General features: G+C 34.5%; 1 protein-coding gene across 1 annotated transcript in view; it reads left to right on the top strand.

The window, feature by feature from the left end:
- GNAT3 (G protein subunit alpha transducin 3) overlaps nt 1-15417 on the top strand; it is a 94234-nt gene that overhangs the window by 45550 nt on the left and 33267 nt on the right. Inside the window, exons 3-4 of the mRNA XM_072653200.1 lie at nt 1896-2037; nt 11544-11701. Of these exons, the coding sequence (XP_072509301.1) occupies nt 1896-2037; nt 11544-11701 (300 nt within the window). The remainder of the gene's footprint in view (nt 1-1895; nt 2038-11543; nt 11702-15417) is intronic.

Below are 15417 nucleotides of genomic sequence, written 5' to 3'. Positions count from 1 at the left end.
TCCACTTTTTCCAGAAGTCAAAATTCATTCTACTTTGAGAATTTAAGTATCCTTGAATTTGTTCCCACCCTCATAGATTGGCTTGCAGCAAATGACCAAGTTGTATTTTTTATTGACAATATTTGTTTATGGAATGCCCATGTTCACAGCCTATTCTATAAAAAGAAGAATCTGTTATAACCTGGGGAAACTAAATCACTGCTTTGGATTGCTTTAATCATTTGCTTCAGTCACATTTCTTCAGCCACATTCTTCCTTGTGCCAAGGCCACTCCATTTGTATAAACAATTGCAGTATAGTTTGAACTCAAGCATCTCTTAGGAGAGCTCAATATAGTCAGTAGATTAAAAAATGCCACTTTATTCAAAACTATTCCTCTAAATCTATGGATACAATAAACTTCAATAAATTCGAGTAAACTAATTTCTTTTCAATAGACTTATCTATTGAAATAGATAGATGAGAGATAGATAGATAAACAGATGACAGGTAGATAGATAAATAGATAGATAGATAGATAGATAGATAGATAGATAGATAGATAGATAGAGAGAGAGATAGATAGATAGACAGACAGACAGATGACCTAACCCTGCACACCTACTAGTAAAACACAATTTGGTTCCTTTCTGAACAATGATTTAAATGGAAGGAATGGACATATTAAGCAAAACACAAATTAAAATATACTGGCACATAATCGTACTAAGGAATAACAATAATTCAAACTCAAGACAATTACTAAAATCAAAAATGATACTTTTTTCCTGCCACTGGAAATAAGCATCATGTAATACTGAAAATAGAAAACAGACCTTCCTATTTTTCCCTGTATCTTAAGTGATCTGAAGAGGCATGTGTTTCCTAGCTACTGTCCCTATTTCCTGTAGAAATTGTTCAATATTTTATTAAAAATTTCACTGTACCATATATGTTTACATTTTGAGAATCTGGATATTATCCTCTTGAGAGGGAGTAGATTTTCCAAGCAAAATGTCCATGATTTTCCAAAAGTAAATGGATGATGTGTTCTAAGAGAATTCCAGGGTCTCCAAGCAGTCTAGTAGTTTTTCCTGATTAGATAATCAAGATCACAAATTTAAAAAAACATTTTAAAGATAGAAAAGAAATCAAATCTGAAGACAAAAAGTATTTCAGTTTTATTTCATGTTTTACACTGCCATTCTGGAATATTTGTTTTTGTTCTTTTTAATGTTTATGAAACTGTTTCTTGATAAGTTTGTATCAAACTTATCAAACAAAGCAATCTTTGTTGATTCTTCTGAGATGTGTGACTGAAGCAAATGATTAAAGAGGAGAAAAATCCAAAATATCAAAATGTTTATCAAACTGTGGCTCAGAGACCCTTGGAGTCTCAAGACTAATTCAGGGGGTCAGCAAGTTCAAAACTATTTTCAGAATAATGCTAAGACATTTTATTTCTGATAGGGTAAATATAAATAAATTTAACCCATGTAAGAAAAATAAAGCTCTGGGGGGTGGGGGTGGGGTCCACGCTAATTTTAAGAATAGAAAGGAGTCTTTTTCAGAATTATATCCTTAGAGTTCCAAGTCAGCCAAGCCTTGAAGTACTGAAGTAGTCTTGTTTCTAATGCATACTGTGTGACCTGGGCAAAATCTCTTAATTTGGTACGTGCCAAGTAATGTTCCATGACTGAGCTATAGATCAGTTGTCTATCTGCACTAGAGAGAGAACTTTTCGTATTTAGGAATTCTCTGTATCACTGAATTTAGTGGTCCAGAGCTCCGACAAGCATCCTACTCAAATCCCTTAAAGTCAGTGATTTTTGCCCAAACCCATAAACTATTCTGGTATGATTTGGTATTGCCAAACAGCCAAATATTAAACTCACTTTTCTATGTTTCAATTACAGGATTATCCACAAGAATGGCTACACAGAGCAAGAATGCATGGAGTTCAAAGCTGTCGTTTACAGTAACACCCTACAATCCATTCTGGCTATTGTGAAGGCTATGACAGTTCTGGGAATTGATTATGTAAATCCCCAAAGTACAGTAAGTTTGAAACCAATGACATTTGACAGTGAGATCCTAAAACAAAACAATAACATTGGATCATTTTGTGACAACAGCTACTTGGTGCAGTAGATGGAGAACTAGACTTGGACTCAGGAAATTTTGAGTTCAAATCTTGCTTCAGACACTTATCAATAGTATGATCTTGGACAGATCACTTGATCTCTCTCTTAGCCTGAGATTCTTTATAAAATGGCGATAAAAATAGAACCTACTTCACAAGGCTGTTGTGAAGATCAAATGAAATAATAGCTAGGAAGCACTTTGGAAACTCAGACTTTAGCCAGTACTACTGTTGTTACTACTATAATGAACTAAATACAGTACCCCAAATCCCAAATATGCTTCTATTTAGGCCACAAATTCTTTAATAGCCAAGGTTTCTATGAGCTAAATTTAATATTCAAGCAAAATATTACCTCCTCCTCTTGCCATCATATACTTGTTCACATTTTTAAAGAAAGATTATTTTCTCTATTTCCTGGATTGAAACATTATAAAGAACTGTATAGGAAATTCATTTGTCTGTTCAATAAGTACTCTTAAGTGCCTACTATATGCCAGATACTATGCACCGTGCTTTATGACTGGAAAATATCAGGTGACTAGAGTGAAGGGTAGCAAGTGAACAGACTGTATGTTGTACTGGTACACATGTAAAATTAAAATACTTAAATCAATGACTCTAGTATGTTTAGTAGACCTACTCCTTCATAAGTGATTCATAGGAGAATACGGATAAAGGTAATAAGTTGAGAAGGAATGTTATAACCTACATCACTGAAGCGAATAATTCCACTGATAAGATCCCAGATTTATTGGAGTATTTTGACTTCACAAATATAAAGGATATGAAGTTTTACAAAAATCCAATTTACAAGGTAAGCAATTATTTTTTTTCAAAAACAGAAATTAGAGAGATGGAATTATAGAAATTATAAAGATATTTGGTTTAACTCTCAAACTTCATGAATGAAAAAGAGACCCTCAGAGGAAACATGGTGTCCAATGTGGTGCTATTATTCAATTGGCAAAGCCAGGATTCATATTCATGTCTTCTTACTCCAAATTTGTCTCCAGTCATTATATCCAGCATCTCTCAGAAACAGAACTTTAACGCAGCTCTTCCTGACTCTAAGGCTGGTCCATTACCCGCAATTCACTATGGTCTCTCATGAATTCATTAATAGAAGAAATATAAGATATAGTAGCTTTCATGTTGGAAATAATATGCTATCATTAGAGCCATTGTTTTTTTGGTTTGGTTTTTGTTTGTTTGGACTGGACCTGTGTCCTTTGTATAGAGAACTCCTAACAATCTAAACTGGCAAATTTTCTGCATCTAATAATATTAGAATTGCCTGGGATGGTTAGATAATTATTCAGCTTCCCCAGGTTCACATAACTAGTCTAAGTCAGAAATATTTCTTAAACCTAGTGTTTCTGATTTTAATGCTGTCTCTCTACTATACCAAGCTATCTCTCAACCTATATTCTTCCCCACTCTTCCTGTCAGAGAAAGCTTTGACAAAATAAGTGACAAAAATATGAGAATTCACTCAGAGCATAGCATCATACACTATACGATTATAAGATCATGAATCTCAAGCTAGCTAGGAAGAATACGAGAAGTCCTCACCCAATTCCTCATTCATGATAAGGAAAAAGAGACCAAAGTCTGTTTAGTGATTTACCCAAGGTCACACAGGTATTAAGTAGTAATAGCGTAGTTCAAACATTGATTGAAATCACTAAGGGAGATCCTAGAGAAGACATGAGGGCCGAAGGCAAAGGTCTTAGAAAACCATTCTTATCCAGAAATAAATTCTCATTCAATGGACCATAAAAGTATCTGCTCCCAATGTTTATTTCACTGTTAGTGGAGTTAATATAATAGTTTATATCACTGTTAACGGAGTTAATATAAAATAAATATCAATACAGTAACAAAGTAAATAGAGAAGGCATTTATAGGCAGCTTGCTGCAGTGGATAGAGCACCAGTGCAGGAGTCAGGAGAACCTGAGTCCAAATCTCACCTCAGACACTTGACACTCACTAGCCGTGTGACCTTGGGCAAGTCACTTAACCCCAACTGCCTCATCCTGGGTCATCTCCAGTCATCCTGGTGAATATCTGGTCACTGGATTCAGATGGCTCTGGAGGAGAAGTGAGGCTGGTGACCTGCACAGCCCTCCCTCACTCAAAACAAAGTCAGGTCTTCTTTGGCAATGAAGGATGAACGTACACTTACGGCATCCTTCAAAAGAAATGTCATGAGAAATTCATATGGGACAAACTGAAATTCATTGAGAACTATCTAATAAGTGACTACATAGTGCATTCATGTGACTGTTTAGAAGAAAAAACAGCAATAATCTCCTTTTTTCACCACATATTTTTTAAAATTTTATTTGATACATTTTTTTTTATTTTAGAGACTTTATTTTATTTTTAATTTCTGGAATAAAACATTTTAATGACATAGTATAATAAAAAAAGATAATGATTGCACATGAAACTGCAAATAAAATACGTACAACTTGCTATTTCTTTTAAATATACAGCAAAATTAGCATATAAATTTCCTTTTTGTCTTCTCTCTCCTCTTATCTCACATTTTAAAAATGCAACTCATATAACTTTAGACAGTTGCTATATATGCATCTAAACCATTACTTGTCTACACAGATGCCACAAATTTCCTTACCTAATTCATGCATTAATTAAGTTTTGTTCAGTTGACTGGACACATGTAATAGCCATTCATATAACTACAACTTGTTCCAGACTGTGAAGTCTGAGAATTAAGCGACTACGTCTGTAGCTTCATGGTGTGAACATTCTAGCATAGAGTCATACTAAAAGAACTATGTCATGACTAAAGCTGGCCTCCGTGTAGGTTTTTCTGTGGTTCAGATAAAGAATGTTTCTGCGGATAATGTATTTTGTGTGTGAAAGTATTTTCTATTTTTTTCTTGCAGCCTGAGAATTTAACTTGGATAAAAAAAAATAGAACTTTCTTCAAAAATTAACATTTTACAGATGAGAAAAATGAGGGTCAGAAAGGTTAAGAACAATTAATATTTATATATGGCTGCAAAGTTTACCTGAGCCTTTCCTTACCATAACCTTCTAGTTTATGTAGAACAAGTATTATTGTCCCCATCTGAAAGATGAGCAAATTGAGACTAATAACCTCTAATTTAATAATAAGTATTTATTTGGGGTCCAGACCTGAGATTCCATTGGTAGCATGGTAGCATGGAAAAACTAGCAGTGGGTTTAGAGTCACAGGACACTGGTTCAAATTCTGTCTCTGTCCAAGTGAATGTATAGCTGGATATGGAGTCAGAAAGACCTGAGTTCAATCAAATACTGCCTCAGATAAGTGTTAGCTTTGTGGCCCCACGCAAATCAAATCAAACCTCTCAAACTTAGTTTTCTCATCTGTAAAACACCATCTACCCCTCAGAGAGAAACTTTGTAAAGCGCTTTGCAAACCTTTAAGTGATATATGTATGCTAGTTCGCTAGCTATTATCCAGGTGGCCTTGGGCAAGTTTCTTAACTTTTCTAGCCTTGGCTTCCCTACATGGAAAATGAACAAGTTAGACTACAGCACTTCAAGGCTCACAAAGTACTTTTCATACTCCTTTGACCCTTAGACCAACCCTACTAGATAAGTGCTATTATTTTTCCCATGTTACAAATGAAGAAAGTGAGACAGAGAATTTAAGACTTACCTAGGTTAATAGAGCTATTAAGTGTTTATGCAGGATTAGAACTCAGGTCTTCTTGACTCCAAGCTATCCATTATGCCATGCTCTCTTTCTTAGTAAAAGAGTTTGAATAATCTGGTCTGGCATAGTTGATATGTTTCACTATTAAAATAATTAGCAACAAGTTTATTTCTTAATATCTACACATATTATATATGTATACATGTTTTATAATGAAAAAAAGTGCTTCAGATCATTCACTATTTGGGCCCTTATCTTTTAGGGTGAGTCCTTATCACTTAATTCTCTAAGTGTCTTCATTTAGCATAGACATTGGCCATTCCATGTCTAGCTCTTGCCCATTCCATGTGTTTATCCCCCTTTGCTTTTTTCTGACGCATTTTCCCTTAACGATCAACATTATAAAGGCAACACATCTTTTTACTTTATCATTTAAAAGATCTGTCATTCTATTAGTATATGTATTTCCTACACTGATGCTACACTGATCCTTAGACAATGACACACACTTCACCACCAGGGTCAAATATAAAGAGATCTTATCACTAGAATTTATTTAATCACTTCATTGAATGGTTTGAAGAGTGAAGCTAGGTACCCTGAGTCTTGTCAAATGCCTCACAATTCATAGCCTAACAGGAACAACGTGGCCCAGTTGTTAAGCACCAAGCCTTTATTATATATTGACATGATTCCTTGACATGAGCCAAATAACTTCAATGCCAAGACATATTACATAGTATTAGGTATTACTATTAGCATACAACTTGATGAATTGCTGTTTATTCAGATGATTTCAAGCTAACACTTTATTTTCTTTGGTTTTGGTGGGTTGAAAGATTAATTTTTTTAATTTAGTCTTTACTTTACATATTTGCATGCATTTATACCTCTCTAGACTAGAAGATCTTCACATATGTGAATCTGTGTAATGGATCCCCTAATAGTCTGGTGAAAACTGTGGAACCCTTTTCAGAATAAAATTGTTAAATGCATAAAATAAAATACAAATATTTCAAAAGAAACTAATTATATTGGAATTTCATTATCAACATCATTTTTAAAAAGCTCATGGACCCCAGGCTAAGAACTTTCCTCTAGGCAGTAGTTTATTTCTACACACCCACAAATGAGAACACCTATGGGAAGGAGTAACAACCAAGATAAAGATAGAATGTTTTCTGGCAACATAAACACACAATAATTATTAATAATAATAATTGCACACAATACTTTCAAGTTTACAGTTTACTTATAGTGTCTCCTTTGAGTATCTTTTAAAACTCTGAGATATGTAGTATAAATAATATTATTTCTATTTCTAAATGACTTCTCCATGGCCACACTGCTAGTAAGTGTCAGAAGTATGTGTGAATCTAGGTCTTCCTGAAAGAAAGTTCATTATGTCATCTGATGCACTCTAGAAATTTACCAAAAAATTAAAAATTAAAAGATCACTGAGAACCTACTATAAGCAATAGATTTGAGGAGGTCCTATGAGACTACAAAGCTAAATGAGCCATAATACAGCTCTGAAAGAGTTTATAGTCCAAATATACAAAAAGAAATCACGCAACTAAGTAGAATGATGTATGTCATAAGGAATTGGGAAAGGTAAAGGGATGGGGTTAGAGCTATTATTTCAAAGATATAGGGAGGTCTCAGATGAGGAAAGTCCCTCCATGATAGCAGGCAACCACATCCTCCGCATGGTAAAGCCTTGAGAGTTACTTGAAGCACTGGGAAGTTTAGTAAGTAGCCCAAGGTCACATAGACAGTATAACAAAGGAGGATCAATATTTAACACAACAAAAGAAAAATATGTGAAAATGCAGAGGAAAGAGATAAAATTGTCATAAATTTTGAATATAACTGTATCAAGGACATTGGACAGTATGTCAGATGCAAAATGAGAAATATTTAGCATATTCAGCAATTTTATGCTCATCCTGGATATTCAACGTTACTGTCAATGACATGGACATAGTTGGTGTTCTCCAGGGAATGTACTGTCACTCAAGCTTTGGGTCCCATAAGAGTAGTAATCTCCATTGTAAATTACTTACATGCCTATACCAGTACTCTCTGACCGGCCCTCCTACCCTTGGGCAACTTCACACAATTCTAAAAACACTTGAGAGTACTGGAATGGAGAAAGGAACTTTGAATGATCTTTAGGGGGCAATAAATCAACCACTTCCTTCTCATCCAAGTTCTCAGGCCATGAAACTTCCTATGGGATGAGCAGTTTCTGACTCTTCTAACATCTCTGACCATTCCAAAGGAGTATTGAGGGAACCAGATTATTTTGAATCCATCACAGTCTCACCTCCCCATACAGTTTATTGAGATTCCAGATAGGTTTCTGGAAGGTGTGGACAGGCTAAAGACTCTTCACAACTCCAGGGCTGGGCCACACAGGAAGCAAACATCTCCTAGTGGTCAGGAACCAAATATGGTTATCCAGATTTGTTTTCCCCTATTATTTTGTTTTGTTTCTATTAAATCACCTCCCTGGGCAGTCTCCAAAATTCCTGGAAGGGCCCCTTAGGACTGTAATTGGAAGGTACTTTGTAATTGCCACGGACTCTAGTTGAGGCACTTGAATATAGGAAATGATAGCATAGTACAAAATTGATAGTTTAGAATGCTGTTTGTCATTTCAGAAGACCTAGGTTCAGATCTTCGCTCTGCTTTCTGCCACTGGTGTGAATTAGGGCAAGTTAAGGATTGAACCACAGGATCTCCTTTCCAGTTCAGAATCAATGATTTTTTTGACAGTCCTTTAGTTTTTGACAAACTATCACAGCAGTGCTTCAATACAAGGGTCAAGGACATAGGGAGCCATTAAATAGGGATTCCATTCTTTGTTAGACACATAAAATTGTAAAGAATAACAGTAGAACCCTATTAAATTGCAGATCTGGTGATAATGTAGATTTTTATCTTTTGGTGAAATAATAACTGGTACTTACATAATATTTTAAGGTGTGCAAAACACTTTTCATGCATGAACTCATTTAAAACTCACAGCTGTGTGAGCTAAGTGTCACAGTTACCACTAATTGACATATGAGGACACTGAGACTAAGAGAAGTTAAGGTATTATCTCAGGATCTCACTGCCAGTGAGAAATTGTCTGATCTGGGATGTGAACCAAGGTCATCCAGCACTTTAACCACTGCCCCCTAAAGAGGGGGCACATATTACTGTATACAGGGGGACAGGATCTGATCTGCAACATAAATAAGTTCATGAGCAGTGCTTTTCCCAGACATAGTAGACTTGGGGAAAATAATGATTCTGTGAGAAATTTCAAATTTTAACACATAGAAAAAAAGTATAGGATCATGTATTTCAAACTGAAAAGGATCTTAAATATTAAGTCCAACTGCTTCATTTTGAAGAGAAAGAAACTAAAACCAGAGGTGTAGTCAAAAGTTACAGAGAGAATGACTGGCAAATCCAGCTTTGTACCAAGTACCCTCTGTCTTTAGAGGCAGCGGTCTTTCCACTGTTTCCTCCCAAGACTGCCTAATGTAATAAGCAAAGACTCCACTTGTAAAAAGTTATCTTTAGTCTTACGTTAAATTATGCTATCTCAAAACTCATTTCTTTTCATGTTATATCCTCTCTTTTCAAATTCATTTTTTTTCTTTACTTGGAACAAGCATTTCAGCTGCAAATCACATGTAAGCAATTCAAGTTAGGAGCTGATCAGCATGCATTTGCTTCATTTCTAAGACAGATACAAAAAAATTTCCATTTTCATATAAATTTCTACTGTCATGACTTTTTATCACATAACAGCAAAATAAGGAGAAATTACTTGAAATAATTTTATTAGTATTTTCAGAAAGGAACTGTTTTCAGTTGTTTGTATAAAAAAATGATGCCTTCCTCCCTCTCTACCCCATCTATCTGCCCCCTTACCCTGTAGTATCTTTCCAAATGCCTTTCTATATTTTGCTAAAATAAGCAACTAAATTCTCCATTAGGAAATGTCTTCATGTCTTGAAATCCAGTAAGTCTTTGGTTTAGGAAGCTAAAACTGACTTACTTGATTAAAATTCTTACTCTAGATTCAAGGGTATGTGACCAGCTGTCTTACCATATAAAATGCTCCAGATTATACTTTCACAGGGGGAGGTTTTATGTAAACTATCAGTAAAAGCGACAGGGTTTGCAGTTCTCATTCACATTCAACCAATCAGGAAGGAAAGTTGTCTATACAAGAAATGAATCGACAGTGACATGGTCCAGCTGGAGATTTCAGCTGCTTAGTAATTAAATTAGGTCAGTGAATGATCAGCTGGGCTGTGGCATTTGGGACTGATTGTGATGGTACTAAAAACAAATTGAAGGTCTACCATATTAAGGTCTCTGATTTGTTTCCAGTGAAATCCTGACTATCGCCATGACCCCAGATAAATGCATAAATGCATGAAACGTATCCTGTAATGAGGTCATAACTTATTTTGTGAAAAACAGTGAACATCTCTAAGAAAAGGCTGTAAGCCTCAAGGGAATTATTGTCAATGAAAGGTAATTTTGTCATGACAGAGTTCAATAGGAAGCTATGAATAGTGGAAAGACCTCTAGACTTGGAATAAAGAAATCTGAAACAGAGTCTGACACTAACTAGCTCTGTGAATGTAGTCATGTCAATCAAGTCCTCTGAGACTCAGTTTGTTTTTGTGAAAATGAGGATAGTCTCTACTTCACAAGGTTTTGCTAATCAAGTGTGATAATGTAAGTTATCCACTTTGTGGAGGGCTTTAAAAAATATCAGATATTATTAATATTCTCTGTAGTCTCCTCTAAGATTCATTGCAAAACTTTCAATATTAAACTTTTTTTCTTGTGCAACTGAATTCCCATCAAAACTAATTCCACTTTTATATGCTACTAAATGAGGAAATAACACTTCTAGTGGATACAGAAATATTGTTTAAATGTCTTTCTGTCCACGTACAACATATGCATCAGAGGAGCTCGCTTTGCCATTCCTTATCACCCTCAAAAAAGTAAAATAGAGAGGAAGTCAAGAATGGTATATTGAGAGTCTGTGTTGGTCTCTGACACATACTAGTTGTGTGACCCCAGTCAAATCATGTAAATTCTCTATGCTTTTAAGAATTTCTCTAATATTTTAATATGCAGAATTGATTGTTCCTGCATTGCAGAAATGAGTATTTCTACTCTGTGGTGCCTAACAATAATGAAATCACAAGAAACCAAAATCAACCAAATAAATAAAAATAAGAAACAATTTAAGAAATATAATTATAGAGCTTCTGCCTATTTCTTCCACTTAATTTAAATTTCAAGTTGTCTGATTCTTAATTTCTTGATAAATCAGGTGTCTGCTTTAAAAGATACAGGAACATGAGATTTGCCATAAGGAGTCATACTCAATATCCATTAAGAACAGTAGGAGGGAATATAGAAATAAATGCTTGTCTTTATTTTACGAAAAAATTAGAGAAGTACACTCATAAACATGCTACTTTCTGTTAGCAACTTATTATGACTTGGAAATGTACATGAGAAAGCTCTTAGGCAACTTTGAGTTATGTTTCTTCCGGGCAACTGAGTATTGTTCTAGTAATGATATTAAGGAAGATGTTGTCATCAAAAGGAACAGGGTAAAGATCCCCCAAATAAAACCTGCTACTTTAAAAAAAAGTGTTAGTTGATTCCAAGTGAAAACATTTTCATTCTTCTGACTAAAACCTTTTTAGGAAGACCAAAAACAACTTTGCATGATAGCGAGTGGATTAGAAGATGGTACCATGACTTCCGAACTGGCTGAGGTAATAAAACGACTGTGGAAAGACCCAGGAATCCAGGCCTGCTTTGAAAGGGCATCAGAATATCAACTCAATGACTCAGCAGCTTAGTAAGTAAATTCATTCTAGTAAGTATTTTCAATGAAATATATTAAAAGTCAAATAGTATAATCAAATTGTAAACAGTAATAGAGGGAAAAATTCTATGCGCATTTATAACATTGAAAGTACTAAAGACATGGCACAAATAGAATGAAGTAAAAAAAAATTCAAGGTAAGATAAATTAGACTTGAAAATAAATACCAGATATGTTTTCACATAACTGTTTATCCAGCTATTGTACTTGAAAAGATAATGTGATGTATTTGCCAGGTTAAATACACAACAAGACCCAGTCATATTAAAATCAGAATGCTAATGTTTGAAGGACTCAACACAAAAATTTAGTATTTTTCAAAGAAGGCAATGACTGAGGGTCCTTCCATGTATATACTTGTGTGTGTATGCAAACATACATATATTTCTCTGATACATACTAGCTCTGAGACCTTGAAAAGTCAATTAATCTCTCAGTTTCCAGGGTAACTCTCTAAGACAGCAAGTTGTAAGACAGCTACTAGTCTGCATCAGGAGGAAGCACTGCTTGCTTCCTACAACAATGAAATCACACAGATAGATGACAAATGGATAGATACATAGATACCTAGGTACATGGAGGTAAAGAGATAGATGAGGATTAGAACTGTGGGTTCAGTGATATACAAAACTCAACACTTAGAAAACTCCCTTTTTGCTGATCCAAGTTGGACATTTTCTACAGCTTAGAATGTTAAAATGTTGCACTGAAGGGAATATGAAGTTTTGTCTGAAAAGCAAAGCAGAACCAGATAATTCAGGTTTTCCTTTATCTTTCAAAATGAAAATGCTGACTTCATTGGGTTGGCCCTTAAATCTAAAAAAGCAAAAAAATCTAAAGTTAAAAATCTAAAAATTGGCAAACCAAAATATTGTCTAATATCAGAGAAACTGGTTGCACTTGTATAGTCCAGGACAAATACACACACACATGCATACATACATACATATATTATTTGAAATAATATATGTATGTGTGTGACCTATTTCATAGTACCACATATTTACCACATAGTAAGTCTCAGAATTAGAAATGCTCAAAGAAACCGAAATAATGTAATATAAATAAATAGTTGACCAGTCATAAAAGAAATATAAAATTTCTCATAATACAGAATTGTGTCCACACCAAGGCCTAAAGTAAGAGAACAGTAATAAAGACTGCATATATAAATGCCTCTTACACATGTACTGATGAAAAGCATTTCAGGGCAGGAGTCATTAACTATTGTGAATCAAAGAGCTATTTTAATTTCCATTTTGTCTTAAAGTCTCTGGGAGCTGCTTTACCAGAGAACTCCTTAACCAAACAGGTAAAGAGCTATTGCTGGCAAAATGAGAAGAGCTAGGCATGACACAATAGTAGATATAGGTGGATATGTCAGCTTGGGGGGCTGCTGGGTAAAGGTTAGTTGGAGCCTCTGGTTTAGAATTAAAATGGAAAACCATACACACACACACACACACACACACACACATATTCTATGATCTTAATAGACATAAGCAAGCATGATTATTTAAAGAAAAACAGAAGATGGTGTATGAAATGGCAGACATTATATGGAGTTTGGATTTTGTGTATATTAAATTTAATATTATAGTAACAAAACTGCCTTGCTTGCATCCCCATTTGAACTTCCTTCTCAATGCAGGATATTTTCTTGACACATTTTTCTTTCTTGTCTTCTTTTTATTGTATTTCTATCTCACATGTAACAAACAAGTACATTCAAAAATAAATCACTGCATTCACTATGCCTGAATATGCATATCTCTTTTGGCACCTGCTCACCTCTCTGCCAAGGGGTAGAAAATATGGTATATCATCAGTCTTAAGGAGCTATGATTAGTCACTAAGAGTTCTGAAGTCTTTGGAGTTTTCTTTTAAATTTCTTTTGGTCTTTGAACCATTTTTTGTCTTGGTTCTATTTGATTTATGTTGTATTAGTTCACAGAAGTTTTAATAAGAATCTTTGAATCTATAATATTTATTTCTTACTCTCTAATGATGTTACATTAACCTTCGTACTTCATAATTCATTCCCCCTTTTCTCTTTTGATGAATATCTCCCTTTTTTAGCTTTTTGTTAAAATGAAAAATGCAGCTATATATGTTTTTCTATATAAGCTTTTTCTCTATGTTTGACTGCTTTGGGATGTAAACCTTTGACATTTGCATTTTGCGACCCAGTATCACTCAGTCAAAAAGTTTGAGTTTGGTGACTTTTGGCATGTAGTTCTAAATTATTTTCCAGAATAGTTGAACCAATTCATAGCTCCACTAACAATTCATCAGCACATGCCATTTTCTTGTTCTGCTATCTTTGCCAATACAAAAGATATTAGGTTGAAACTTATAGTTGTCTAAATTTGCATTCCTTTTGTTATTATTTATTTTAGAATTTTTTTATATGATTAATAAAGATTTACATTTCTTCCTTTGAAAACAGCCTATTCATATCCTTTAACCAGCTATCTTTTGGGAAATCAAGTGGCAAATTCATTGGATGGTCCAATCATAGATTACTAACTGTATGAGACCTTAGAGATCATCTGGTGAAGTCCAACCCTCCTCATTTTATAGATGAGATACAGATGGGAGAAATGAACTACCCAAAGTCACACAGGTAGCAAGTAGCAGAGCTAGAATTTGAGGTCTTCTAACTTTCAGAAATTCTTCCACAGTAACCTATGTTTATATATGTGTGTGTGTGTGTGTGTGTGTGTGTGTGTGTGAGAGAGAGAGAGAGAGATATGTATGTATGTATATATATAATTAGAAATATATAGAAATAGTATTTTTAAACAGATATAGGAAATAACCAGGTCTTTCAAAACAATTACACCAAATTCTCAAATGGTTCCTATTTTTTTCCAGTTTTACAAGATAGGCATCCACAACCAAATCCTGAGTTTGCATATTAAAACATTATTTTCACATTCAAATAAGCTCCATCATGAATGTTTTTTCCACCATCTAACAGGTATAGTTTCTAAATTATCTTAATTCTGACAAGTATGTTTATTTTTTGAATGACTGCATGATTTAGCAGACTAATACTTTTCCTGGTTCATATGCATATTCAGGTAAATAGCCAACTCTGCATGTATCATACATCATTAAAGTTCATGGAAACTGAGAAGCATATGCTCTTAATTCTTTCTGCAGAAGCATTTATTTCATATATTAGGAGTAACTTTCAAAAAATCACTTTATCAACTATTATCGTTTGTTGTTCAGTCATTTCAGTCATGTCCAACTCTTTGTGACCCCATTTGGGCTTTTCTTGGCAAAGATTTTGGAGTGGTTTGCCATGTTCTTCTCCAGCTTATTTTCTAGATGAGGAAACTGAGGCAAATAGGGTTAAGTGACTTCCCCAGGGTCACACAATAAGTGTCTGAGGTCACATTTGAACTCAGGTCTTCCTGACTTCAGGCTTAGTGTTTGATCTACTCTTGCATCTAGGTGCCTCCCCCTGGCCTCACCTATTATCTTAGCTTTACTAAACTGAAAAGATATTACTACTGTAGAAAAAGAAAGAGAAATTATAGGTTTACATATATACAAAAGGGAAGTCATTATTTTCCCTCATTAAAACCTCCAACCCCACACCCTCACATATATACACTTAGAGAAAGGGGTCTTCTTCAAATCTTTCTGTTTCTGTTGAGGATCCTCTCATTCTTCCA

This window comes from Notamacropus eugenii, chromosome 3 (assembly GCF_028372415.1).
Source record: "Notamacropus eugenii isolate mMacEug1 chromosome 3, mMacEug1.pri_v2, whole genome shotgun sequence".
NCBI lineage: Eukaryota > Metazoa > Chordata > Mammalia > Diprotodontia > Macropodidae > Notamacropus > Notamacropus eugenii.
The sequence above is the reverse complement of the archived record's forward strand: the minus strand, read 5'-3'. Positions and strand labels throughout refer to the sequence as shown.